Source organism: Anser brachyrhynchus, assembly GCF_964034855.1.
Source record: "Anser brachyrhynchus genome assembly, chromosome: Z".
Classification (NCBI taxonomy): Eukaryota; Metazoa; Chordata; class Aves; order Anseriformes; family Anatidae; genus Anser; species Anser brachyrhynchus.
The window spans coordinates 47,989,905-48,015,140 of NC_137697.1; the positions used below are offsets into that span (position 1 = coordinate 47,989,905).

General features: G+C 43.8%; 1 protein-coding gene across 1 annotated transcript; it reads left to right on the forward strand.

Annotated features, from left to right (window-relative positions):
- Positions 1–140: 140 nt before the first annotated feature.
- On the forward strand, positions 141–24,021 carry PDE6B (phosphodiesterase 6B). Its single transcript, XM_080572648.1, has 22 exons — positions 141–566; positions 3,063–3,215; positions 3,557–3,646; positions 5,960–6,100; positions 6,990–7,064; positions 7,155–7,219; positions 8,681–8,747; positions 8,917–8,964; positions 9,146–9,295; positions 10,273–10,416; positions 11,086–11,151; positions 11,756–11,902; positions 13,237–13,344; positions 14,316–14,425; positions 15,438–15,525; positions 16,131–16,231; positions 17,595–17,702; positions 18,673–18,736; positions 19,509–19,583; positions 20,595–20,678; positions 20,798–20,954; positions 21,662–24,021. The coding sequence occupies exons 1-22, from the start codon at positions 156–158 to the stop codon at positions 21,718–21,720; spliced, it is 2,511 nt and encodes an 836-aa protein (XP_080428774.1). The 5' UTR covers positions 141–155; the 3' UTR covers positions 21,721–24,021.
- Positions 24,022–25,236: the final 1,215 nt, after the last annotated feature.

Genomic DNA, 25,236 nt, shown 5'->3' on the forward strand with positions numbered 1-25,236 from the left:
GACAGTCTCTCTTTGCAGTGCTACCTTATCCCTGGTTGTTCTGGAAGCAACATCTTCTATTATGAAAATTTAGGAACTAGATCAGAGATAAGACTGCTCCTCACATAGATCGCATCCTTGGAGTACTACCTGTTACAAGATCCAGGACATTCACAATGAGCATTAGTGAAGACGACGTGGAAAAGTTTCTTGATGGAAACCCTGCTTTTGCCAAGCAGTACTTTGAGAAGAAACTGAAAACAGAGTCCTGGGATGACAATGAAAGTGATATACTTTTTGAGTTGATCCAAGACATGCAAGAAAGCATCAACATGGAGAAAGTTGTTTTCAAGACCTTAAGAAGAATCAGGTCCCTTATTCATGCGGACCGCTGTAGTCTTTTCATGTACAGGCAGAGAAACGGCACACCTGAACTGGCAACAAGGCTTTTCAACATCCAAGAGGGAAGCACGCTGGAGGAATGCCTTGTCTCCCCAGACTGCGAGATAGTCTATCCGTTGGACATAGGCATTGTGGGCTACGTTGCACAAACCAAGAAAACCATGAATATCAAGGATGTCAGCGAGGTAGGTCTGGCATTTATTCATTCACTCTGTAGACAAAATGCTTGCATGCTTACTTGTTCTAAGGGGTCAAGCGATATCAGGGAATCTTGGTGCTTGATCACTCTTCTTGCCTTGTAATTGCTGTATAGTGGAAACCAAAGCACCAGCAGACAGCATGTAAGTTGCTTCCAATTTCACTTATGGAGCAAGGTGAAGCTAAGCACGTTCAATTACACTGGACATTAATGCCTTCATACATGTGCTCTGTCACACCGTACCTATTTCGTTAAAAATAAATAAATCACTCCTAGTGCAGCAGAGAAGAGGGAGTGAGATACAGTCAGATCTGCACTGAATGCACCTAGAATTTTCCACACACATTTATCTTCCTTCCATGAGTAACAGTCAGGGAAAAACCCTTTACGATGAGTCCATAAAGGGGTTTCCACCACTCATGACATTTGGAAGTGTTTGTTGTCTGATGCAGTTTGGGCCAAGGACCTTTAGAAGCATTTTTGTCAACCAAAGGTGTGGACCTTGGAGCAGGTGAGTTAACTGCAACCTGTGTATGACTGGTCTTCATCAGAGGCAGTAAGAGGTATACTTGGACTAAAAACCACTCTTTCAGTAGCCACTTCACACTGCAATACCAGGAGGGATCCAAGGAATTTTCATGTTTTAGTCTTATGCTTTCATGACAGTATTTACCCCTCATACTCATACTTTGAATCATGTAAATCTGAATGGCAGCAATTACAATCCGCTTGTTCTAATCATAGGTATAAAACTAAAATCCATGTGACCCAAATATGGCATTTGGGATTACTCAATCTATTGTTTGCTAGTTACAAAGAGACCATCTGTTTATCCATCCATTTGTTGCTCAGGATGAGCATATGCAAAAGCTTCGGCAATATCTTTGTTGCCCTCCATGGAACATGCTAAGATATGGATTTGGTTTTGCAACCACTCTTTTGCAAAATTTGCATCAGTGTATAACTTAAAATGTTTAAGGCTCACTCTTCAGGCATTTCTCCAAGAATAAGGAAGGATTTCAGACTGTCAGCCAAGTGCTGCAATCCAACTCTAGTTCTTTCAGGTGCTACTATTCTTACATCAATTCTTCTTAAGGAAACACAGACAGTTAAATGCTTGGTCTGCCTTAGTTGGCAGGGAAGGCCAACAGTGGGGGATATATGGGGAGAAGGGGCACTAGGGAGTGATTATTCTTTCAGGTGCAGCCTCCCTAGTGTGGTCTGAGGAGTTAAAGCTCTGGGCTTTTTCTCTTCAAATAAAAGGAATTGTAGCTGACAAGATGTTCAGCAGAACAGGGAGATGATCTTGGGTCAGCAAGGCCATCCCTGCACTCCCTGTCAGCAGGCGAGAAAGAGGATGTCAATAAGGCACTGTGCGGGACATTGGGCTATGTGCCTTCCCCACATTACACTTTCTGAGCCTCATTTTCTTTTGGCATGAGGGGGACAGTGACATTTGCATAAGCAACTACTGGTTGAGTTCCCTTTATGCTGCTCCTACAGCATGACCTAGCGCTCTCCTGGTGGTTCGAATGGTGATTCCCTAAAGGACAGGACTCCCTGGGCAGCCAAACTGTGCTGGTGCTATGTGCACCTTGCAACCCCGACCAAGACGCTCCTGGGGCAGGAAGAGAGTGCCAGGAACCATGTGTCGCTGGTGTCAATTGTGTATCCCTGGGATAACCTGCCTTCCATCCCATGAACATGAAAGGCTCATCATCATCGTGGTTCATGCTATGGTCACTACCACATGTTTTTTTTCTCTGGTTTCCAATATCAGCCAAAAACCACCATCACATACAGTGGTGATAGGTCGGTTTCTCATGTCTGCTGCTGCATGAAGGAGAGGTGAAGTAACAGCTAGACACTGTGCATGTAAGACTAAGGATGATGATGCTCACAGCAACAGGGGAGGGAATCCTCTGGAAAATATTTTTCAAGAGAACCGATGACTATATAGCTCCATGGAGTCTGCAAACCAGCAGCAGTTTCAGGGGCCAGGGTGAAGCAGAAGAAAATTGAGAGGGGGGTAAGCGTTCGTCATGACTGTACTAGAAAGCACTGGTTTAAAAACTGTGGCTATGCAGCACAGCATAGAAACTGGTTATATGCACCTCACAGTGTCAATTCAGTGTTGGAGGAAAGGATGCAGAAGGTTCAATAAAGGATATAAATCACCTGAGGATGGTTAGTGGAGACTCCTCATGGCAAAGTCCAACACATTAGAGCTCTTGATCAGCAAGATCTTTGCAAAAAGCGAAAAAGTGCATGTGTTGCACTTTCTAATAATCAAAAGCTACGGCCAGTTTCTCTTTGTACTAGCTTTATCACCTGTACGTTGTCCAATTTTCTTATTCATTTATCTTCTTCAATAACTGAACAAAGCTTTCACTAGGCAGCTTATCTAGGCTGTGCTTCGGTTTGGCTTTAAGACTACAGATGTTGTGTTAAGTGCTTAATTTGTAAATTCTCCTTTGAACAGTGTGCCCAGTTCAGTCCATTTGTTGATGAGCTCACAGACTACACTACAAAAAGCATCCTTGCAACACCGATCTTGAACGGCAAAGATCTAGTTGCTGTCATTTTGGCTCTTAATAAGCTGAACGGCCCATACTTCACCAGCTCTGATGAAACAGTAAGTGGTCAGTAGCTCAGTTTCTATCAAGCAGTTGTCGCTTTTGCTATATAACATGGATTCTTCCTCTTAACACTAGGGATGTCTGCTTTACTGAAGCACCATGGGTGAAAATTTCCCTACAGGGGACTCACCCTGTAACAGATGAGGCTTATTATGAGGATGCTTATCTCAGAAATCTTTCAGGGAAATTACTGTGGGATAAGCCTTACCTCACACTGGTGCAAAGCAAAGCATTTATCCAGGGGAATTACCATGACGTTGCTATAGTGGTGTTATGAAATCCAGTATACACGAGCCTGCTACTGCATTTGACTAAATCGCATTGTTTGCCTTTACAGCTTTTCCTGAAGTACCTGAATTTTGCATCCTTAAACTTGAAAATCTATCACTTGAGTTACCTTCACAATTGTGAGACTCGAAGAGGCCAGGTAAGAGCAAAAAAGCAGATTGGGCTGTATCTCAAAGTCAAACCCAGTTTTTCTGGTTTCAAAAACGAAGCTGATCTGCTTCAGAGATCTGTGCCTGAAGAGCAGAAAGAAGAAGGTGTCCACAGATGCTTTCAGATACTGCTCCTTCCTCAGAGTCCCTCATTAGTTTCTCTGCCTGCTGTTCTTGGCCAGACTTCAGGAGCTGAAGCAGTGGTACCACCTTCAGCAGGACTGAGCTACAGAGGTTTTTTTGAGTTCAGTCTATGAAATACTCCTGATGCATTTAGCCACTTCATACATCAGCACTAAAAGATCTCCGAAAACAATTAAGAATGCAGTATTTTCTCCTTGTGTGATTATTAAAAACAAAACAACAAAAAACAACCAAAAAAAACCCACACTTTAGAATATCTTCTTAGTGACAGTAAAATGATTCTCACATGACTGTTCTCTTTGCCTCCTTTGGTAGAAATTAATATAAATGATGGACTTAGGGTATTTTGAAAAGTACAAATTCAGCCATGATTCTTTTCCATGATTTGCTTCGTGAATTTTTCGGGATGGATGTGAATCCATGTGATCACTTTCTGCAGCAGACAAAGGGTTGTCATTGAGGAGGATGTGTAATTAAGACTACGCTTCATGGCAGTCATTTTCTCATCACCAGTCCATAGGAGGATGAATGTCTGTTTCAGCAAATGGATGGAGAATGAAAGTTTATTTCTGAAGCTTTTTTCAGCACCTACATTTAACAATTCATCATCTCATGTTCGTTGTCTAATTCTTTCAGTGATCCTAAAACTATGAATAATGGTCAGGTGATAGAGCCATCTAACAATGCTGAGTAATTAAAATAAGGTAGAATTAGTTCAGGTTTATTCCACTTGTGGGCTTAGCAGTAATGCAGTAGAAGTTGAGTAGAACTGGAGGAGGCAAGGAAGGCGCTAGAAAGCAAAGTGGATATGCAAGACATGAAAGGTCTAATGCCTCCTGCAGGCTGTTCTTCTCTGGACTTGAACCCAGGAGTATCTAAATACAGATTAAGTACAGACAAAATGTTGAATTGTTTCAACAAAAATGACATTTTTGAAGATAGTCTAGGATTACAATATTGCAAGGTCTCAACCACAAAACCTCAGTCATACTGTAAGTAAAATGGCTTGTGCAAAGACAATTCAGGCTGCTGGTGCATACTCAATAAGAGTCTTATTAGAAGACCACATAACGTTTTGCTAGACTTCTTTTCATTGTTCCATGAACTGGTCTTTCTACAGGTGTTTCTTACAGTCCTTCTCACTGCATTTGTGGGTTTGAGCCTTTTTTGTTGCACACTGTAAAACAGCAAAAATAAGCCATTGCTAATTTTCCACTAACGATTTGCATGACAACAACACTATCCTATCTACGGGTTGCTGAAAGGCTGGTGGCATTTAGCATGTCAGGCTCTGAAGTGTGGTGGAGTTTTCCTATCTCATGGATTGGAAACAGAGACCAATGCAGGTCAGAATTGTGAACAGTATCTACTAGTCCCCAGTGAAGCAGTGATGCACTCTTTTCCTGCCTTTGGCCATGTAATAGTGCCTCGTGTCCCAGGCACGGGTGCAGACAGCTTCAGGTAACAGCTGTCAGTGCTTTTGAAGTGCTGCCACTGCTGTCTCCTGGGCTCTGGTCTAGTAGAGCCTCGACAGGCATGCAGGCACTAGTTAAGCTAGGCATTTCCGTTTCAGTGATGATGAAGTTCTCCCTTTGGCCCACAAAGACCCTCCATTTTTTACCAGAAATATCTGCCTAATTCACTGCATAACCTCAATTTTTACAAATGAAATAGTAGTCTATTAGCAACAGCTTTCTTAAGGATGCCTCCACATAGCACAGCATGGGGAAGTGGGTTGTAGGCTGATGCACACACAAGACAGCTGTGCCAAGGCTTCAAGGAAAGTGTTCATTCAGATATTTCCAACCTTCATTCCAGATATTGCAACCTTAGCGTTAGCTATGTTTGGATGCAAGATTTTACTAATTGATAAAAAAGAAGTAAGTAGTGCAGTCTATTTGTTTGGTACCACTACCGGTGCAAGATTTGACTTTAACATAGTGCTCCATGATGGCATGACCATTCCTCAGAGCGCATGCTTCCTTAGTAATTCCCAGTGAGAATAAGCAACGCTTTTACATTTTGCGGTACGTATTGCTATTGCACTTTTCAGGAAAAGTAGCATTAAAAAAAAAAAAGTTTCCTTGTTAATACAAACACATTTGGGAAGTCCAGGTTTCAAGGGGAGGCTATGCTTACGTTTGCTTTTTACCCTTCAGGTGCTGTTGTGGTCAGCTAATAAGGTTTTTGAGGAACTGACAGATATTGAGAGGCAGTTCCACAAGGCATTCTACACAGTGAGAGCATACCTCAACTGTGACAGGTACTCAGTAGGCCTTCTGGACATGACCAAGCAGAAGGTAAGTGTTCACATATGAGCTGTATGTCTTTCGGCCTTTCTGCTATCCACTGATGGGTGATTTGTAGGGACAATGTTTATTAGGGTAGCCAAAGTCCAAGATAGATTTAGGTCATTTGCTACTATGTTTGGCATTTTTTCTTCCATTGTACAAATGAAAAGTCTGGGATAAAGAAAAGAGAGGGAGAGGAAAGAGCTTATCACTGGACTGCCTAAGGAGCTAGAGACTGGGAAGACAGAGGAGGGGCAAATATGTATGACCATTGAACAACAATCCTGGTCAAAGCCTGAAGCACATGCACAGCCTTACCAAGACTGTGTATGCCAGAAATACAGTGAGATGCCTGTGGAGCACTGCAGCACCAAAGCAGCCACACTCTTATCCATATCCATATTATCCAGGCTTTTAGGTGAAATTTGGTTTCATGAAAATGCAAACTTATAAAAAGCTGAGTTACTTCTGCCACTCTGATTTGATCTGATTGCTTGCAAGCTGATTGACAAGCTTTATGCGGGGGTTACACAGAAATATTTTCATAGGAGCCCTGCTTTACACTATGGTCAGGCTAACTGAGGCTACCATTGACTTTGATCTCCAGCACATTGCCAGAGCCTTTATAGCACTTGGTCTTGTGAAGAGACATATTAAAAGATCATTAGTGTAGTAAAGACTCTTTGGTCAGCTTTATAATGCAGCCTAAGAAAAGGTGTTTTTTGACTTTAGCAAGGTAGCAAGTCAGCCTTGTAGCCACACTCTGGGAAATGAAGAACAGGGCAAATACTGAAATAGCTGCTTGCTCTGTGAGTGCAGCTCTCGCTGTTCACTGAATGGAGTCGTGTGTATAATGCATTTTTCCACCCTAAATATGCTTCTTTCATTTGAAACATAGGAATTTTTTGATCTGTGGCCAGTCCTGCTGGGAGAAGTTCCTCCCTACTCAGGACCTCGCACTCCGGATGGCAGAGTAAGTGATAATCAGATTTCTTGAAGTCTCTCTTGTCTGGCTGGATTGTCTCACCTCTCATTTTAACAGTGCTTTTCTTTTTACTTGTAGGAAATAGTCTTTTACAAAGTCATTGATTATATATTACATGGAAAAGAAGACATTAAAGTCATCCCGTAAGTGCCCAGCCTACTGTTACTGTTTGTGTGTGCTTGGTTCTAACAGGGTGCAGCTAAAACAAGGGTTATTTCTGATTTAAAGACCTTCCTAAGGAGATATGCAAAGAACCAACTGGAGACTGAGTAAGAAGCCAGATTGTAAGCTGATGCTTTGTCTCACATTTTGTGGGACAGAGATTTCTTCCAGGGCAGTGGGATCCTGACTTGTAAGTTAGTCTCCAAGAGTCACTGCAACATACAATTTTTTATGCCCAAGCATTAACTGATTTGACTACCTGCAGTTTTACTATTCTCCATGCCAGGTCAAGTTGTAACTCCTCCTTGGTGCCTACCCCATGTCAGTGGCTGAGTCCATGCATCTTGCCCTGGTGTTGAGGCACCTGCTGTCCCAGCCCTGCCTGCCATCCCTCTGGTACCCTCCTGACCACTCAAGGTCTCTCCTGTTTCCCCGCCTATCCTCCAGCTCCCTTGCTTCTTTCTTCTCTTCTGGTCATTCCACCTCAAATTTGTCTCTGACCTTTCCTCCTCTCTCGACCCTACACTGAGACTCCCTCCTTCTGAAAACCACCTTCTCTTCTTGCCACTGAATTTTTCAGAGGAGCCTCGGGCACCATTTCCCCTTGGCTCTGAGAAGACATTCTTCACAAAGCACTCTCTACTCTGGTGGTTTAACTCTCCAAACTAATTCTGTATGACATCTTTCTCTCTGCTTTCCCCTCACTTAACAAAAGGTGAGAAGAGAAAAGCAGCTGACTGCACTTGCAGGAGCTGGTGAAAGAGCAATTCACTGATCAAGCTTCCTAGCCCATTATTATGTGCCCAGCCAGCTCCTTTCCTCCTCATATATCTCCCTTCCATCTATAGATATACACCTGCTCTTCACCTCTTTAAATTCTTTCTTGCATCCCTCAGCACTCTCATTCTCTATCTTCTCCCACCAGCGTAGGATGTGGTTAAATGTCAAGTGACTGACAAATCCTACATAATGGAAATTTTGCCCAGTTCTGGTCACCCCACTTCACATTGGTGTAAATTGGATATCCACCTTCATGCTTCAAGAAAGGCCCCCATTACTTAGATACAGCAGTGGTCAGTCTGGCAGACTCTTTTAACCAGAAACTTTCTTTTATCTTTCTGTATGCTGTAGCTCTGAAACATGAACCCCACTACTGAGAACAGTTTTTTTCTTAAGTCAAATATTCTGCAGACTAAGATATTGTATGTGCTAATCTGTACTGAATCCTTGAAGGAAAATATTTACTATGAAAATATTTACATGAAAAATTTATGCTAGCACACATAGGCAGGTTTGAAAGTAATAGGACTGCTTAGTAACTGAGAATGAAATGTGTATATGTGGATCGTGCAACCAGCTGAAAACATTTAATCTCTGAGATCATCATTGTCCTTCAATAAATTTATATCCTTAATTCTCTTTTTAATTTTTCTTTCAAACAGAAATCCTACCCCAGATCACTGGGCACTAGTAACTGGACTGCCAACATATGTGGCTGAAAGTGGATTTGTAAGTACATAGTTTGGACTCCATTAATGTTTTCTGAATTGAAGCCTGACCAATACTGCTTTTCGTCAGTTCAGATTTTTGTTTGATATTTAAACTTCTCATTGTTAAAATTATACTCTCTCTATATATATTATTTATTTATTTATTTATTTATTCTTTAATCCCCTAGATTTGCAACATTATGAATGCTGCTGCAGATGAGATGTTTAACTTTCAGGTAATGTGCACACTTCAAATTCTATCAAGTATTCTACTTTTCTTACAGAAATGTAATTTACAGTCAATATTAGGCACACGAAAATGTCTTTAGCCATAGGTCATGATGCAAAATGGGATTGCTGCTGTGTTTAGAAAACACATTAAGTACATGGTGTCTTTCTGCTTGCTATTGCTTCAAGGAAGGTCCTCTAGACGAATCAGGATGGACTATCAAAAATGTTCTCTCCATGCCAATAGTCAACAAAAAGGAAGAAATTGTTGGTGTTGTCACGTTTTATAACAGAAAAGATGGGAAACCGTTTGATGAACAGGACGAGACCCTTATGGAGGTATAGTTCCTTGCTATGGCTAGAAGTAGTTCATATGGTTGAGAGATCACTTTTTCGCATTGCAGCCCTGCAAAAAGTCCCCCAGTGTTCTGCAGCTAAGTAAGTTTATTTGTTGCTTATACAGGTATTACACAGTAATAGCTTGAAAGTTTTGAAAGCATCTAAATGAAATGATGGGTGTTTGAAAGTTTTGAAAACTCAGCTGTATTCAGATCATTTTGTTTTGTCATTCTTAGATTGACTGCCTAGCTGTGAGCAGCCATGATGTAGTAACAAGACCATTTTGACCTGTGATCAGATACAGCTGGGCAATTCCCTCCAGCAGTTACACCTGAGTAATCTGTGTGGCTGTGATACAAAGTGTGTCCAGCTATTGAATCTACCAACAGCAGCTTTCATCAAAGTCCTTGTGGCTGAGAAATGTTTCTATGCTAGTTTCAGTCCAATACAAACATCCAGCTCTTGGCATCTATTATCAACTAGAGCATTTCCTGAAATAGACTTTTACTATCAAACAAAATGACCAAGCAAAAAAATCAGTTGGAATTGGCCGCTGAACAGCAAACAAGCTGAGTGCAAACACAGAGTGTGAGTAAACAGATGTGAAAGGTGATGAGATTGTCTTGCTCTCCCTCGATACAAAGGTTCCTGACCTGCTGTCATGGTTATGACACCAGCCTTTCCATAGGCATGGAGTACTATACTGAACACCTGTAACAACACATAAGTAGCTTTCTGTATGCTGAACATGACAGAGGGTCCTCAAACCTTCGTCATGTGGACACTCTTGAGACCTAGTCAGATCCATCAGCTGGGGCGCTGCTGTGCTGAAGAGCAAGTAGTGGTTGGGAGCAGAGGCGTGATTGTGCATTGCTAGACTTGGAGCCAGCATGAAGCTTACGTTGTTACAAAAATACATCATGTGGTGTGGAGATGCTTTGGTTAGTTTACCGTTTCTCATTTTTCTTCTCTCCAAGTCCCTGACACAGTTTCTGGGCTGGTCCGTACTCAACACAGATACATATGATAAGATGAACAAGCTGGAGAACCGGAAAGACATTGCCCAGGATATGGTGCTCTACCATGTGAAGTGTGACAAGGATGAAATTCAGGAAATTCTGGTAATGCCTTGCAAAGTGCAGCACACCCATGAGCATACTGGCCTGGCATTTGCATACAGGCCTGGTCAGTGCCAAACAGCAGCTGTGTCTGTGGACACAGGTCTCCCATACCTCAGAAATGCTTCCAGCCACCACAGCGTACAGGCTGTGCCCAGGCAGCAGTTACTGCACAATGGCAGAACAAGTCTTCGTTTGGCTTGAGGCCAGTTGTGGTCTGCCCTTCACCTCAGCAGGCTGCGCTGAGCCATTTCTATTTTCCTCAGAAAAGCCAGCCCTGGAGGTGAGCTCACCACCTCCAGGGTGTGAGCTTCCTGTGCTCTGTGACTGTGAGGTGGGCTGTGGGGGGTGAAAGAGGAGCTAATTTATGTCCCAAAACCTCTTCGGTACAGAGGATGTGGGGTTACTGAACACAACTGAGACACTGGGAATTTTATAGGGGAATTTTGGCAAGTGGAGGAAAACCAAGCCAAAATCAATGAAAGGTAGGACATTCCTACAAAGAAGAACATGTTAAAACAGCAGAAATAAAAGCAAGGTCTGGAAAGAAAACATGATCTGCATATGAGAGCTGCCTCCCATAGTAGGTTCACCCTAGATTGATCTAAAGCAGCACAGCACAAAGTCCTGTGGAATACAGTAGTCAATGTAAAATGTCCGTGCTCTTTGCAGCCAACGCGAGAAAAGCTGGGGAAGGAGCCAAATGAGTGTGAGGAAGAGGAGCTGGCAAGTATCCTGGTAAGGGCAATGTATTTCTGGAATTGGAAGTGATGCCAAACAAATACTGCCTGGGCGGGGTCAGGAAAGAGTTGCCAGTGCTGGCACGCCAGTACACAACAGCAGGGCACCCAGTGAAGGGTGAAGGTGAAGCACGCCCCACCCTTCCTGTGCTGTGCAAGTGTGAGGCCTTTATGGTCATGTAGCAGAGAATGCCTTCCCAGCTCCCAGAAAGTGACTGCTCTGTGACTCTTTATCTCAGGAGGTTCAATGTCCATCTGGGAGCACGTCAGCGGCCTTGACATATCACACATTTTGTTCACTAGAGCAAATAAGGAACCTTAAGACTTCTCCTGTAAGACCTGACAACTTTGGAGTCTCCAACCTAATCAAATCAAAAAGAAGAGTGCTTAACAGAAAGCAAGCAGTATTTCTCAAGATTGACCAAAAATGCTTTACCTCTTCCCCCACTAATAGGGTTATCATGACAATCTGCATTTAATACTAAAAGGGATGGTTCCAAGCACAATCAGACTGATAATTTTTTATTTAGAAAAAACACTTCCAGGTGTTTCTAGGTACAGCATAAATGTCACAGCAACAAACCCTTCCACCTCTTTTGCAGAAAGAAGAACTCCCAGGGCCCACCAAGTTCGAAATCTATGAGTTCAGGTTCTCCGATTTCGACTGCACCGAGCTGGAGCTGGTGAAGTGCGGCATTCAGATGTACTACGAGCTTGGCGTGGTGAAGAAGTTCCAGATCCCGCAGGAGGTAGGAGCTGGCAGTGCACAGGAACTCCCACCTTGTCCCGTGCCCACAGGCACGGGTCGGCCAGCAGCTCAGAAATCAGGCAGAGGTCTGGGTTGCTGTGGGCTTGCAGGCAGAGGGGCTGGCATCCTGAGTCCCCAAGCCCTGCTGAAAGCAAGGAACCCACTCTCAAACCTGCGGTGGCCAATATGGGTTTGGAGCTTGAAGCCATCTGCTTCTGTTCTGAACGGTCTGAACTTCTGCTACAGGTATGGGCTTGCTATCAGGTCTATACAGATGAGGACTGCACCATGCAAACACTTGCTTACCCCAGTATAGAAACTTGTTCAACCCCAAAGACCCCGATTTGCAAATTCAAAGCCGTTTGCAGCCATCCGTGCCCCTGTCAGGCTCTGAAAATTGGCGTTTAGGCAGCGCTGCGCCTCTCCGAGGGATTTTTCAGAGCCTCACGTGAGGCTTACCTCCATCTAGTGGGTTCTCCGGGTAACTGCGCGCAGAGTTTTCAGCCGGACATCCCCCACCCTGGAAAGGCAGGCTGGAAAGTAGGAGGGAAAGGAAGGGCTGGGCTTGGGAATTACTTAGCACAAGCAAATGCAAAAAGCATTCACTATATCTACTCTGGAATAACTGGCTTCTGATGCAGGTGTGAAAAACAGCTATTCTTTGCTGTTCCTTTGAGCAGCTGAGATTTTAAAAAATGAATAATCATCCATGATTTATTCCCTCACCAGTGAAGAAAAGCTCTGTAGCTACAAGAACTTGTCCACATAAAGAAGTTGAATGCAGAAGGAAAGAAAACACAACACTATTATTTAATACCCTATATTGTAATAGGTGATATAATATATTCCATCTCTCTAGACCTAAAGAGCCATCTCTTTTCAAGCAACATAAGTATTAGTAAGTCAGAATATATGGAAAGGACAAGTCTTACTGATGAAAACATAAAGAAACACAGAAGCTGAATAAATTCACAAACTCTAGGAGGAAATCTTTGTTCCTCCAGCCATCGCTGTTTCTCATTCCCCCCACAGACATCCCAGTGATTTTAATTTTCTTAAGAAAGGAGAAAGATGTAGGAAAGTAGAGAGCTATATTTTGGTCATCTCCACTTTAGTGCACTTTAGTGCACTTTAGACCTTGCAATGACAGCATTGCCAGGGAAGCCTGACAACATTACAGTTTCTGATTCCTTCCTGGAGCCATCTCTGAAGAGCGGCTCTGATCTTCATCCATGACTTCCATACGTGGTCTTTATCCCAAGAGCAACAGCTACCAGCTCCAACCACAAGTCAGCTGGCATGACAAAAACTAACGCCCTCTCTCCCAATTTGCAGGTTCTGGTGAGGTTTGTGTACTCTGTCAGCAAAGGCTACCGGAAGATAACGTATCACAACTGGCGCCATGGCTTCAACGTTGCACAGACCATGTTCACGCTCCTAATGGTAAGGTAACACCACCCCAATTAGTTCTGCAGCACAGCTTTTTCTGCAGTATGTCTGATGTTGCACCCTGGAGACATGCAGGGCTCCCTTTGAATCTTGTTGTAGGATACGTTTGTCACTCCTAGCACATTTCCTACCAAATGAGGCCTCCATTCACCTTAGGTGATGAGTCCATGAATTACCACCCAAGCTGGGGCCATACTCACTGAATGGAGCACTTCACTTCTCGTGGGCACAGACAAGTGTGGCATTGAAAAGCCTCCAGGTTACCCCTTCTGCAGGGTAGGGGAAGGACTGCAGGACTCCCCTTCCTCCAACAGTTTCTAACAGTAACAGCTGGGCTGACATTAGCTTGGATGAGGACAACCTCACCTCCTGCATTTGAAGGGAGGACAGCATGGGTGTAAGTCTTTGGCTAGCATGACTGTGGCAAGTGCCATTTCTCGTGGGCTGTCAGGGTGACAGGAGCCCCATGAAGGAAAACGGCATTGGACGTGTGCCCCACACCAGCAAAGGCTCAGCCCCGTGTCCCAGTACAGAGGGCATGCCCTGCACGCCTGGTGGCAGAATTACACCTACCACCCCCAGCCCACCCTCTGAGCAGCTCAGCTTTCTGGCCCACTGGCCAGAAGGACACAGAGAGCCTTGTGTCCAGTGAGAGGAGAGGTGTGGCTATCAGAGTGCAAGTGTCGCGAGGGCATAAGGCTGCTGGAGCAGCGGGTAGCCAACATCACAGGTGGGCATCGAGCACATACGCATGACACACGTGCATCCTTGAGTCTGAAACGTTTTGTTTCCAGCTGCTTCCCCACGTTAACCTAAGTGTACCATGTATTGTATCTAGCTTCACAAATATTTTCAGTTCTCCTGGACTGTTTCAATGCGGAGATCCCCGGCACAGAGCAGTCACAGCCCAGTACCTTTTCCTGTAAGAGATACTAACAGGGGGCATGCAAATTCTCACCCTCCAGACTGGCAAACTGAAGCGTTACTACACAGACCTAGAAGCCCTTGCAATGGTAACTGCTGCTCTGTGCCACGATATCGACCACAGAGGAACCAACAACCTTTACCAGATGAAGTAAGCATTCTCCTGCCACTTCCAACCATTTCCTGCTGCTTTTGCATAGAGTGGGGTCAGGCTGTGATCACAGCAAACTCCAGCACAGCTCTGTTTTACACAGGTTAAGAACCTTCCTTTGCAAGTAACTTCTCTTTTCACCTTGCCTTGGCACTTGGGCTTATGCCTCAGCCAGTGGGGAAGCCAACATTTTGCAGTGCTCACTGGGGCTTGCTTTACCTCCTAGCAGTCTGGCCTTTGCTGTTTGGTTAAAGCAACGCTCTACATTGCTGTTAAAGGGGGGGACCAAGTGCAGTGCAGACATTTAGTAGCCTGAGTATCACAGGACACTCAGGATGCTACTGGGAGCATTCTGGACATGCAAAGCCTGCTTTTTACTGGAAGGTATCTATGCAGAAAGCACCACGCGCCGAGCACTGCCCTCGTCTGGAGAAACCTAGCACCTGTGAGGATGTGAGGGCTGCTTTGGGTAGGTAGTTACCAGCTTCACAGAAAGAGCTGCATGATTTCACTGACCAGTCAGGCCTCTGTTCCTGGCTTAAGGCAGTGTCAGGTCACAGGTTTATTGAGTGATGGCTGTACTATCTAACTGATTTCTGGAGCCTTGGGAAAACATAAGTGAAGCTGGCCGGTGCTTTGGATACAAGAGTGTCCTGCTCTTTGGCTAGGGAAGTGTCCAAGGGCTGCTGGTTTTCCTGTTGCTTTTACCAGATGTAAACATATACTTCTTCAGAAACTAAACAACAAGCTTGCAATACTAACTAATAAAAGTACTGTTCTGAGCATTTTAGGTGATATTCACAGGTGGAAGGATATTTTATACAGTGTCCAGATAGCTATAAGCAGAGTCACTCTCTGTTACCAGTTAGACTGAAGTTGTTAGCTATTAAAAATATTACTCTTAAGCCCTTCATAAAATGAGTTGAACTTGTGTGTGTGACAAATTTCAATTGGGAGACTTTTTAACTAAGTGCTATACTAACATTTTCGATTTTTCTCTTTACGCAACCAGATCTCAAAATCCATTAGCTAAACTTCATGGATCCTCAATTTTAGAGAGGCATCACTTGGAATTTGGAAAGTTTTTGCTCTCTGAAGAGGTTTGTAATGAATTGTAATGTAAGATCCTGAATAATTTACTTGCCACAAAGTCTTTTAGCAACATACACCATGGCCGTCAGCTGCTATGACTCTTGCCCAGAGACTTAGCATTGGATATTTCTCTGGTTTGGGTTTCTGAGAACCTGCAGCCACCTCACTTCCTTCTACCCCAAAGTGATTTCTGCTCACCAGAGACCAAAACCCTTAGGCTTCCTACATGCGTGGCTTGGTTTCTTCAGAAGCCATGTCGTTAGCCCGGTAGGAAAGTGTTAAAGACAGGGTTCTCCTCCTGTAGCCCCTCTGATAGGACCAAGGCTGACACACATCCCCAGCTAACTTTCAGGCAAATTCCCACTGGGGTGAGCAGACGTGGTTTAGGCACAAAGTGTGTACCAAACTACAGACACCAACCCTGCTCAGTGAGCACAGGGGGGGAGTTCACCAACAGATGGTGAACTGGGCTCACAGCCCTTGCACCTTAGGGGGAGCAAGCTGCAAAACTTAGAAAATAAATTTTAAAAAGCACATTTGAGAGAGGGAAATGTCCACTAGCTCACAACAACACGGAGCTTGGATTCTGCAGCTTCCTTTGCTTATTTTTCAGTCACTGAACATATGCCAGAACCTCAACCGGAGACAGCATGAGCACATGATTCACCTGATGGACATTGCCATCATAGCAACAGATCTGGCACTGTACTTCAAGTAAGTCGGTCACATACGCTGTGGGTGAAGGGCAGGAAGCAGCTGGTGCTGTACAAACACAAAACATGATGCTTTGCTATGAGAGCCCCTCCATGTGGCAATCCTCTACACAGATGCTTCCTCCAGAAGGCTCCTTTTAATGCTGATATAAGAGGTGTGGGGAAGAATTCAGATTGTTCAGAAGAATTTTGAGCTTTTATTTATTAGATCATGTATGTGACTTTTAGCCTTCTATTTCCAACAAGACTGTGCTATATGACCCCCTAACTGAAAAAGAGATGCTTGTGGTGTTTTTTTTACCTATCACGTCAGCACTAAAAATACTTATTAATGGTCAATGGCATGGCCTGGGCTTCATTAACTTCTCTGTGAAAGTAGCACAACTCAAATACTAAGTGGTCTATTATAGGTGAATATGCAGTTCATAGTCTATTTCACATCCAAAAGTCAGAAATGCCCAACACCATAGAGTTTCATGCACTGAATTCCTAGGGCATAAGGCTGTGAGTCAGCAACACATGACATCCTCAGTAGCAAGGAGCTTTCAAAACGGGTTTTCAAATACAGGGCCAAGACCAGAGACTGCTTCTATGTTTTACGCTGAAGAATCATTACACAAAATATAAATAGTCCAAAAAAAGTAGAGTATGAAGAAGAGCCTAAGACCCAGTCCTCTTACTTTGAAGGCTGGGTGTTTATATGGGAGCAGACACCACTACTTCCCTACCAGGTGGGAACAAGCTGGTCTTTGCCATCTTTGACTCACAGTCTATAAGGGAAGGTTTGATTTAGATCAGATTCCAGGCAAAACAGTATGGACAGAGAACATCGTCAAGTCTCTTTGTGGATCTGGCCTAACTGTCTTACTTGCTAGCATTAAAACAGCATTTTTTTCATGATTTCACACCTGTCAAAATGTGGGTGTGTTGTATATAAACCCCTCCCCAGAATTTGCTACACATACCTAGGTATATAAATAATATTAACAAGGTCAGACAGCATTTATAGAGACAGGTAGTCTTACAAATACTCCAACATCTGGGCCAGCTCTATGTTTCTGCCATTTCCTTAACATTCAGGCAAAAGCCTTCCTGTGTTGTCAGTAAAGCCAATAACATTTCTCAGCTTGCATAACCTGCAGTAGCACATACTTTCAAACAACCTGCTCAAGTCTCACCATGACACTTACTTTTTCTTTAAGCCATTTGCAATGGTTTCACTTATGTAAAACAAGCAAGTGATGGTGCTTGGTTTTGTTGGGGGCTTCCTTGAGGGCCTAACTGCCAGGACAACAACCACTAGAAACCCAGCCATCTGTTTTTAACACAGTTGCTTCTTTTTCTTTTTTTTTTTTTCCCCAAAGGAAAAGGACAATGTTCCAGAAGATCGTTGATGAGTCTAAGACATACGATAACATGAATGCCTGGACTGAATACCTGTCTCTGGAGACGACAAAGAAAGAGGTTGTCATGTGAGTAAATTATCTCTTGAGAGATTAATGATGTGGTTGTGTCCTTCTTCCTGGGCTTACCAGTGGGAATTCCAAAACATGCCTATGCCCACAGTATATCCAGTTTTAAAAAGGATTCTTCTGCTTCAACAGCAATGGTCCCTAGATAATATACTCCTCTGTTTTCAATTTCTAATGTGAGCTGAGCAGGAAAAAAAAAAAAATCTCTGGAATTGTGCAGTTACTGCATTCCTGTGCTTCTCTTAGCATGAGAGCAGTATGTGATGTTTTATTGTCCACTCAAATATGATCATTTGGAGAAGCAAGGAAAACAAACAAACAAAAACAAACCGAACAAAAACAAACCAACCAACCAACCAAACAAACAGGGAAGAAAGCTTGAAGTTTTTCTTTCCTGACTGGATGGAAAATCCTGACTGGATGTGGGACATCCCTTCTGGTCATATACCCGTTAACAAGATGGAGGATCTGTCTCAGACCACAACATATGCCACAAACTGGAGCATTCTACAATGGTGGAGCAAATGGAAGCCAATCTGTGATTTGCTCTTCCTAATAGCAACGAGAGTTGCACCATGCTGTTGTTGTAACCAGCAAATGCTCTGCAGTACAAGTTGCACTGGTGATGGAGCTCACCCATAACCTCAACTGTGACCTGCACTGTTACACCTCAATGAGGGATGAAATGAGTTACTCCAAAGTCAAGAAGTTCAGCTCAGCAGTGACCAAAGTGATGAACTTCCTAGTGTCAGAAGCAAGCAGTTCCCTAGCGCAAATCCATTTGTATCAAGCAAGCAATCCTTAATGTATGTCCCAGTCCAAGTTTGCTACAGCAACCCATCTCCTGTATCTACCCCATCAGCACAGAGCTGGGACATTACACGGTATTGGGTGGAGCACGAGCATCCTGAGCCTACAAGAGGCAAGGTAAGGGCTCCAGAGAATAAACTAATTTCTCTTCTGTTTTTAGGGCCATGATGATGACTGCTTGTGATTTGTCAGCCATCACTAAACCTTGGGAAGTCCAGAGTAAGGTCAGGCGCTTGATATACTGTCAGATTTCTCTAGCTTATACTTGAAAGTAATGCAAATTTCTAAGCTGCCTGAAAACTGAGTCAAAGTTTCCTACTAAAACTACTGAAAATACTTCAGAATAATGATGGTTTTGATGGATAAATCAATGTTTAAGACTGAAGCTGTGAATTCTGTAGGAATTTATGTTCACCAAAGGGAAAATAATAATTATAATAAAAAAAACAATAATACGATAATTTAATTTCTTGGGCTATTATTGGGCTAATATTGTCGTGCATGTCACGACATTTTTTTAAATTTATTTATTTTATTTTTTTAGGCAATACCTGCTGGCTGATCTGTTGTTTGATTTCCTTTAGGACTTCCTTTCTGAACTGTACTTGCTCAGTTGCTAAGTAACAAACATTAAAATTTAAAGAAGGATAAAAAAAATAAAGTCACCTTCATGTTCAGCATGGGAAAAGGACAGCTGAGGAAGTCCTAATAGGAAAACACAGCTCTGACTGTGAAGCAAATCCTTGCAGGGGACACATTAGAAACATTTCTTAATAGATGAACAGAAGAAAAGCTCCAATAATAAGTTGGCGTTGGGCTGTCACTACACAGGTGCAGACCTGTTGCCACTGCTGACATTTGCAGCGGAAAGGTTGGGGCTGGATGTGAAGAGATGGAGGGGCTGGAAGTGACATTTGCTTCATAAAGGAGTCCTAAGTCCTAACTAGAAAGCCAAAATCAGTGCTAACTTTTCTTTTTCTCTTCTTGGCAACGTAGGTAGCTCTCCTGGTAGCAGCTGAGTTCTGGGAGCAAGGGGACTTAGAAATAAGTGTCCTTCAGCAACAGCCCATTGTAAGTATCCCATGAGATCCAAACAGCTCAGATCAGAAAGTAGGTCTCAGCAGAGACCTTCTGCAAGCAGTGATGCTCTCAGGGTGCTGTGATTCTTCCTAAAACTACCAGGCTGCCCAAAATTCATCAGAAAATTGGCCATTCAGATCGAAAAGACCCTTTGTGACAGGGCCTCTTGTCCAACTCTCCATTTAGTTAGAATGGGTCCCAGGGGCTGTGAAACAGCAAGGAGTGACTGTCCCATTGGAGGTTTTGCACTGGTCCTGTACAAGAAGGAGGAAAACAAAATACCTACAACTTAGAGGAAAGCAGACTTTACACTAAAGACAGAAACTAAAAAGAAAAAAAAAAAACCCAACTTTTTAGAGTCCAGAAATTACTTTTGGTAAGAGGAAGTACTATAGAGCAGTGTTTCTAAATTTTTTTTTTTCTGCTATAATAATAAATTTTAAAATTTGGCAGTGAAAAAATCAAGAGTTAATCCATGACATTGCATCCACCTGCATGTTTTTGATTTTCTGTAATCATAGAAACATAGAATATCCCATGCTGGAAGGGACCCAGTAGATTTAAGTAGACTTACGTAGACTCCAATATAGCCCCTCTACCCACAGATGCGCTAAAAATGATACAATAAATTATATGACCTTATGAGAACATAATTTCGTGTTCAGGTATGTTTTAGAGAATAAGAAAACTCATCAGCATTTTGTCACACAATCCTTCTCTCGTTAAGTCCTTCTGGTTAAAAGGAGCAAGGAAAATACTCTGTCCCCCTCCCCGTGGTGTACACTGAAAGAGTTGTCTAAAATTTCTGCTGAAACAGCACAGGAAATGAGCCACTTGATCCCTCTGAGAAGCAAGGTGAGGGTTGTGGTGGAGAGCCTTTATGGCCAGCAGAGCAGAGCAGCCAGGCTGACAGAAAAAGGCAGCTTTGGGGGAAAAAAAAGAGAGGAATGTTTTTCAATGCGGTGCTCTCATAAATCATGGCATGTTTGTGTCCTCCCACAGCCCATGATGGACAGGAGGAAAGCCGCTGAGCTTCCAAAGCTTCAAGTGGGTTTCATCGATTTTGTGTGCACGTTTGTCTATAAGGTAAGCATGCCCATGCACACCCCATCCTTCTCAGTAGAGAGGTTCAAGTCCCAGCTTCCAGGTCAGCCATGGTGCAGCAGCAACACACTGAATTGTGCTGATGGTTCTGTTTTGGTCAGGAATTCTCACGTTTCCATGAGGAAATTCAGCCTATGCTCGATGGGCTGCTGAACAATAGGAATGAATGGAAGACCCGTGCTGATGAGTATGATGCAAAAATGAAAGCTCTGGAGGAAGAGAAGAAAAAAGAGGAAGAGAAGATGGCGGCACAAAAAGGTCAGAAAAAACACTGATTGTTTCATTCCTAACTCAAAATATGCTTATGCGATACTCTCCTGGATCTGCAGCAAGGTTTGTAGCCACAGCAAAGTCAGATGCCCAGAACAGTTTCCTCAATCCTGACCAATTAGCAAGGTTTTAAAAAGAACTCCAAAATACACCTTGTCTTCAGGCCTGACACCATGACTGGGTGTCAGAAAGGGCATCAGCTCAAAAGCCCAGGGGCTTGTGCCTGAGAAACAAGCAGTATTACATGCAGCACAAGCTCCCATGCAGCTGGGGCTAGCAAGAAGTCCTGGGCAGTGTCCATAGGTCCCTGAAAAGAGCAGGGACACATCCCTTTGTACACAAGGGCTGTCCAGTCCCATAGGTTGTGAAGCAGGAGGAATAAAAAAAAAACACTAACACACTCCTAAGTAGCAATTTCAAATCTCGAAAGTAAGTGATTTGGAAAATTTCAGAAGAGTTATTTCCTAACTAAGGAATCATTTTTTAAGTGAGAAAGGTTTCTGTTAACTCTAAAGCAAAGTAGCTTTGCATGTACAATTACTTTGCATAGCAGATATCTCTAGATGTGGGTACTTTAGATATTACACTGATCAGTGGGTAACTTACAACTCCCCAAAACTCCTGTGGTGACTGAGAAGAGATTATACGACACTTATGACTGTACTTCTAATTCTTTGTTTCTTTTTATATGGCAGATGGAATAACCTGTAATGGAGGAACAGCTCCAGCTTCAAAAACCTGCAGTATACTTTAGACCTATTTCCAATGCAATATACAACACCCAAAATGAGAATGCCCATGCTTTTAAAAAAAAAAAAATATCATGGCTTACAAATACATTCCTGATTGGACTGTTTTGCTACTTTAATTAGGCTTACGACCAACCAGGGAAGGGCTAGATCTCGTTTGCCTTAATTGCATCTCTTCCTGATGGTGAGGAGCCCGTTCTGTCCTGTCCCTCTCTCCATTTAATGTACCCGATGTTGTCAGATGGCATGTGGCAAGTCAGAGCAATGTTTGGCCCAATAACCCAGGTTGTATGACTGCAGAAAAAACATTTCTCCAGCACTGAAACATTTCAAACCCCAAAGCTGATAGGGCCTGCTGAATTCGTATCCTGCTTTGTACAACCCTACGTGATTGATGTTCAGAGTAGACAAATTGAGGAACAGCTGAATTTACCATATCTAAGTCCACATCTTTGAAGATATCAAAAAGAAATCTATATGTAGGGATAAAGTATGAAAACCTTTGAGCTGTTCTGAAAAGTTGCATTTCCATGTAAATCTGAGGGACCCTCACGGTGACAATAATTCTGTATTCACTTCAGGACTTTAGGTAGGGTGCTGCTCTAAAGCCCGGAGCCATGCGTGCAAGATCGGGTAGCTGCAGAATCTGGTAGCTGCTATCTTCTCCAGCAGGACCCATCCACGCTGTGTGCTAACCGAGGCTTTGGCCCGTGACACGTGATTGTAAGAAGACAGCGTTATGATTGCTCATTGCAGCTCCAGTTACGGTCACCCAAGCAACCTGAATCGTGGCATCTAAATTCATTCTGTTTCACCTTGTAATGCCAATGTTATTTATTGCAGTCCTTTTCTGATCGGTCCCAGCCCTCCTTCCTTTTCTCCTTCTGCTCTGAGATGTCTGGCTTTCTCATTCCCCTCCAAACTTCAAAGGACTGATGACTTCCACTCTTTTATTTCAGATAAAAGTTAGTTTTCAAGTTTATTAATGCAGCCATATTAGAACATTCAATTGCACTCTTACAGAGACACCCTTCTGTGCTCCTCCTGCCCCTCTTCCCTCTCTCTCTTTCTCTCTCTTTCTCTCTCTCAGTGCATGGTGTATCAGCCATGTAACAAGAGTTCAATTTGTGGGGATTTTATTCATCTTCTATTACTCCTGCTACCTTCAGTGCTTTTACCCTTCAGGAACTTATTTTGCATTACAGAAGTACTGTAAGTAAAAGGAAAACTATAGCCATAGTGGTATCTGGTGCTTGTTTATCCAGGTCCCAGTGTACTAAGCAAGATATAATCCTCTATTGCTACGCAGCCGTTACGTGAGCAGCAAGTTGTCCTTCAGGAAAATGCAGAAACCCGTCCACTTGCATGAAAGCTAAATATGCAGCTAGCAATTGCTTCACACTGCGTGTCTCAGCTTCATTAGTGGCCACGTAGGAAGCTTCCATCGCATAGCAGCACTTCCAGGATACGAAGCCAAACAAGTCATTGCTTTCAGCCAGCAAAACGCCATGAGTTTATCTTAGTGTGGCACGGCAAGAAGTGGGTTTTTAAGATCACCTCCAGCCACTGTACAGTGAAATGCCTGTTGCTGAGAAAAGCTCTCTGTGACTTCAAACATTTTCCTGGAAATAAAGAGCTAACTTCCCGTCCCGTGTGCTGGATGCTGCTGGTGTGGTGGGTGCTGTGGGTGGGTTTCTCGTGCTCAGGGGTGCGGGACCAGCACACGCAGCAGTGGCTGTGCTGGCAGGACCTGGGCTGGGAGGTGAAATTGCTGAGTGAGGAGGTCTGCGTCCCCTCCTGCTGCCCCCCTTCCACTCGTAGCACATTGGACGTCCCATGCAGAGCTCACACGGCTCTGCTGCCCGAAGCCGTTTGGTTGGACTGTCTCTGCATGTCTGTGCTGGCTCCCCAAGCCTTCTGCCTCCTGGGTGTTGTAGCCTTTCCCTCAGGCATGCCCCACCACCTGCTGTAGGGCTCCATGTTTTCTCACCAGCAGAAAAACAATTGGATTGGTTTCCTCCAACCCGTGTCCCAGCTGGCCCCTGGCTGACAGCCCCTCGTGCTGCTGTGGGAAGCCATGTGCAGCAACCAGTGGCAGCAAGAGAAACGGCAAGCCGAGGCTTTTCCCTCCCCTTTTGCCTTCCCCACCTCCCTTTCCCGATCGGGTGCGGTTTCCAGCTAACTGTTTTCCCAGCAGCTGAATCTCAGGGGGCCGCAGAGATGAGCAGAGGCAGCATCCCTGCAGCAGTCACACGCGGATTCTCGTCCTTCACCCCTGGCACTGTGGGATGGGAGGGGATGGGCCCCTGCTCCTGCCTGCCTGGTGGCTCCTGCAGGGTGGGAGCTGGTGGCACGAAGAGGGACCGTCACCCACCCTGTGCCCACCTGTATGCACCGCCTCAGTGGGCTCAGCAGGCTCCATAACACACAAGGACATGCAGGCTTTTCTGTGTCTTAAATTTCTTTATTGCAAACTACTAAAAATTACTGTTAGTAAAGCACGTATATATTATAAATAGCAATAAATTACCCCAAGTAAAGCAGGTGTATACTTATGATCAATTACTTATATGTATCCCTAAATTTACATATTATTTCTAAATGATAGCATTATAGCACTCATCAGATTGCTCCCAGAAGTGGCGCAAATCGATGCTGGACAGATTCTCACCGAGAAGATGGCCCATGTCGCAGAGCCTGGAGCCAGCCGGCCACCCCCAGCTTTGGTCCAGCCCATCCAGGTCTCACATACAGAAGTACATGGTGGGGAGCTCTCAGAGAGAAGCTACATTTTGGATAGAAAGTGAGTCATTTTTGTATCATTAGAGACATAAGGGGATGTAGGATGCCACCATCTGGGCAGCCAATAGATGCTGCTAACTTTTATTTTTTGCCCGGCATACCCAATAGGTGGTGCTGTTTTTTTCTCAGGCCACTTTTGACTTTCTCAGACTGTTCTTCATATATTTCCAGCGACAGCAGTCAATAGCAGTTCCCATTTCCTACATTTTCAGACTCTTTTCCACTTCCCAGATAAGTTTGCTGTAAGAATTAAAGTTGTGTTTTTGCAGTGGAAAATTCCACTAACCTTGCACGTTCAAAAGTGATTGCACAGGCGTAACAGCGGGATGTATGTTGAGCAGATAAGGGGACAGTGAAAGGTGTCACTGTCCCAAAATAAAGAGGATGGCTAGGAAAAACAAGACAGGCAGTTGCAGAATGAGCCAGAACAAGAAGCTACGATATCATGGACCCCTCCAGTTCCAAAAACAAAAGGAGAAATTAAAGGTTGGTCAAATAAAACTGTACATACAGGACATAGTAATAAGTGTCAGGTAGGATGTGAACTTGTAGTACTCAGACAGTGAGGAAACGGGAGGAATCAAGCATTGGGTAACAGGCAATATAGGGCTATGATACAGTTGTTGCTGTGTGCTTCTGCTTGCAGGATGCCCGCCATTGCAATCCCGAATAAAAATGCTACCTCACCGAGATCCTCCCCTGAGCCTGTGTTACTGGCT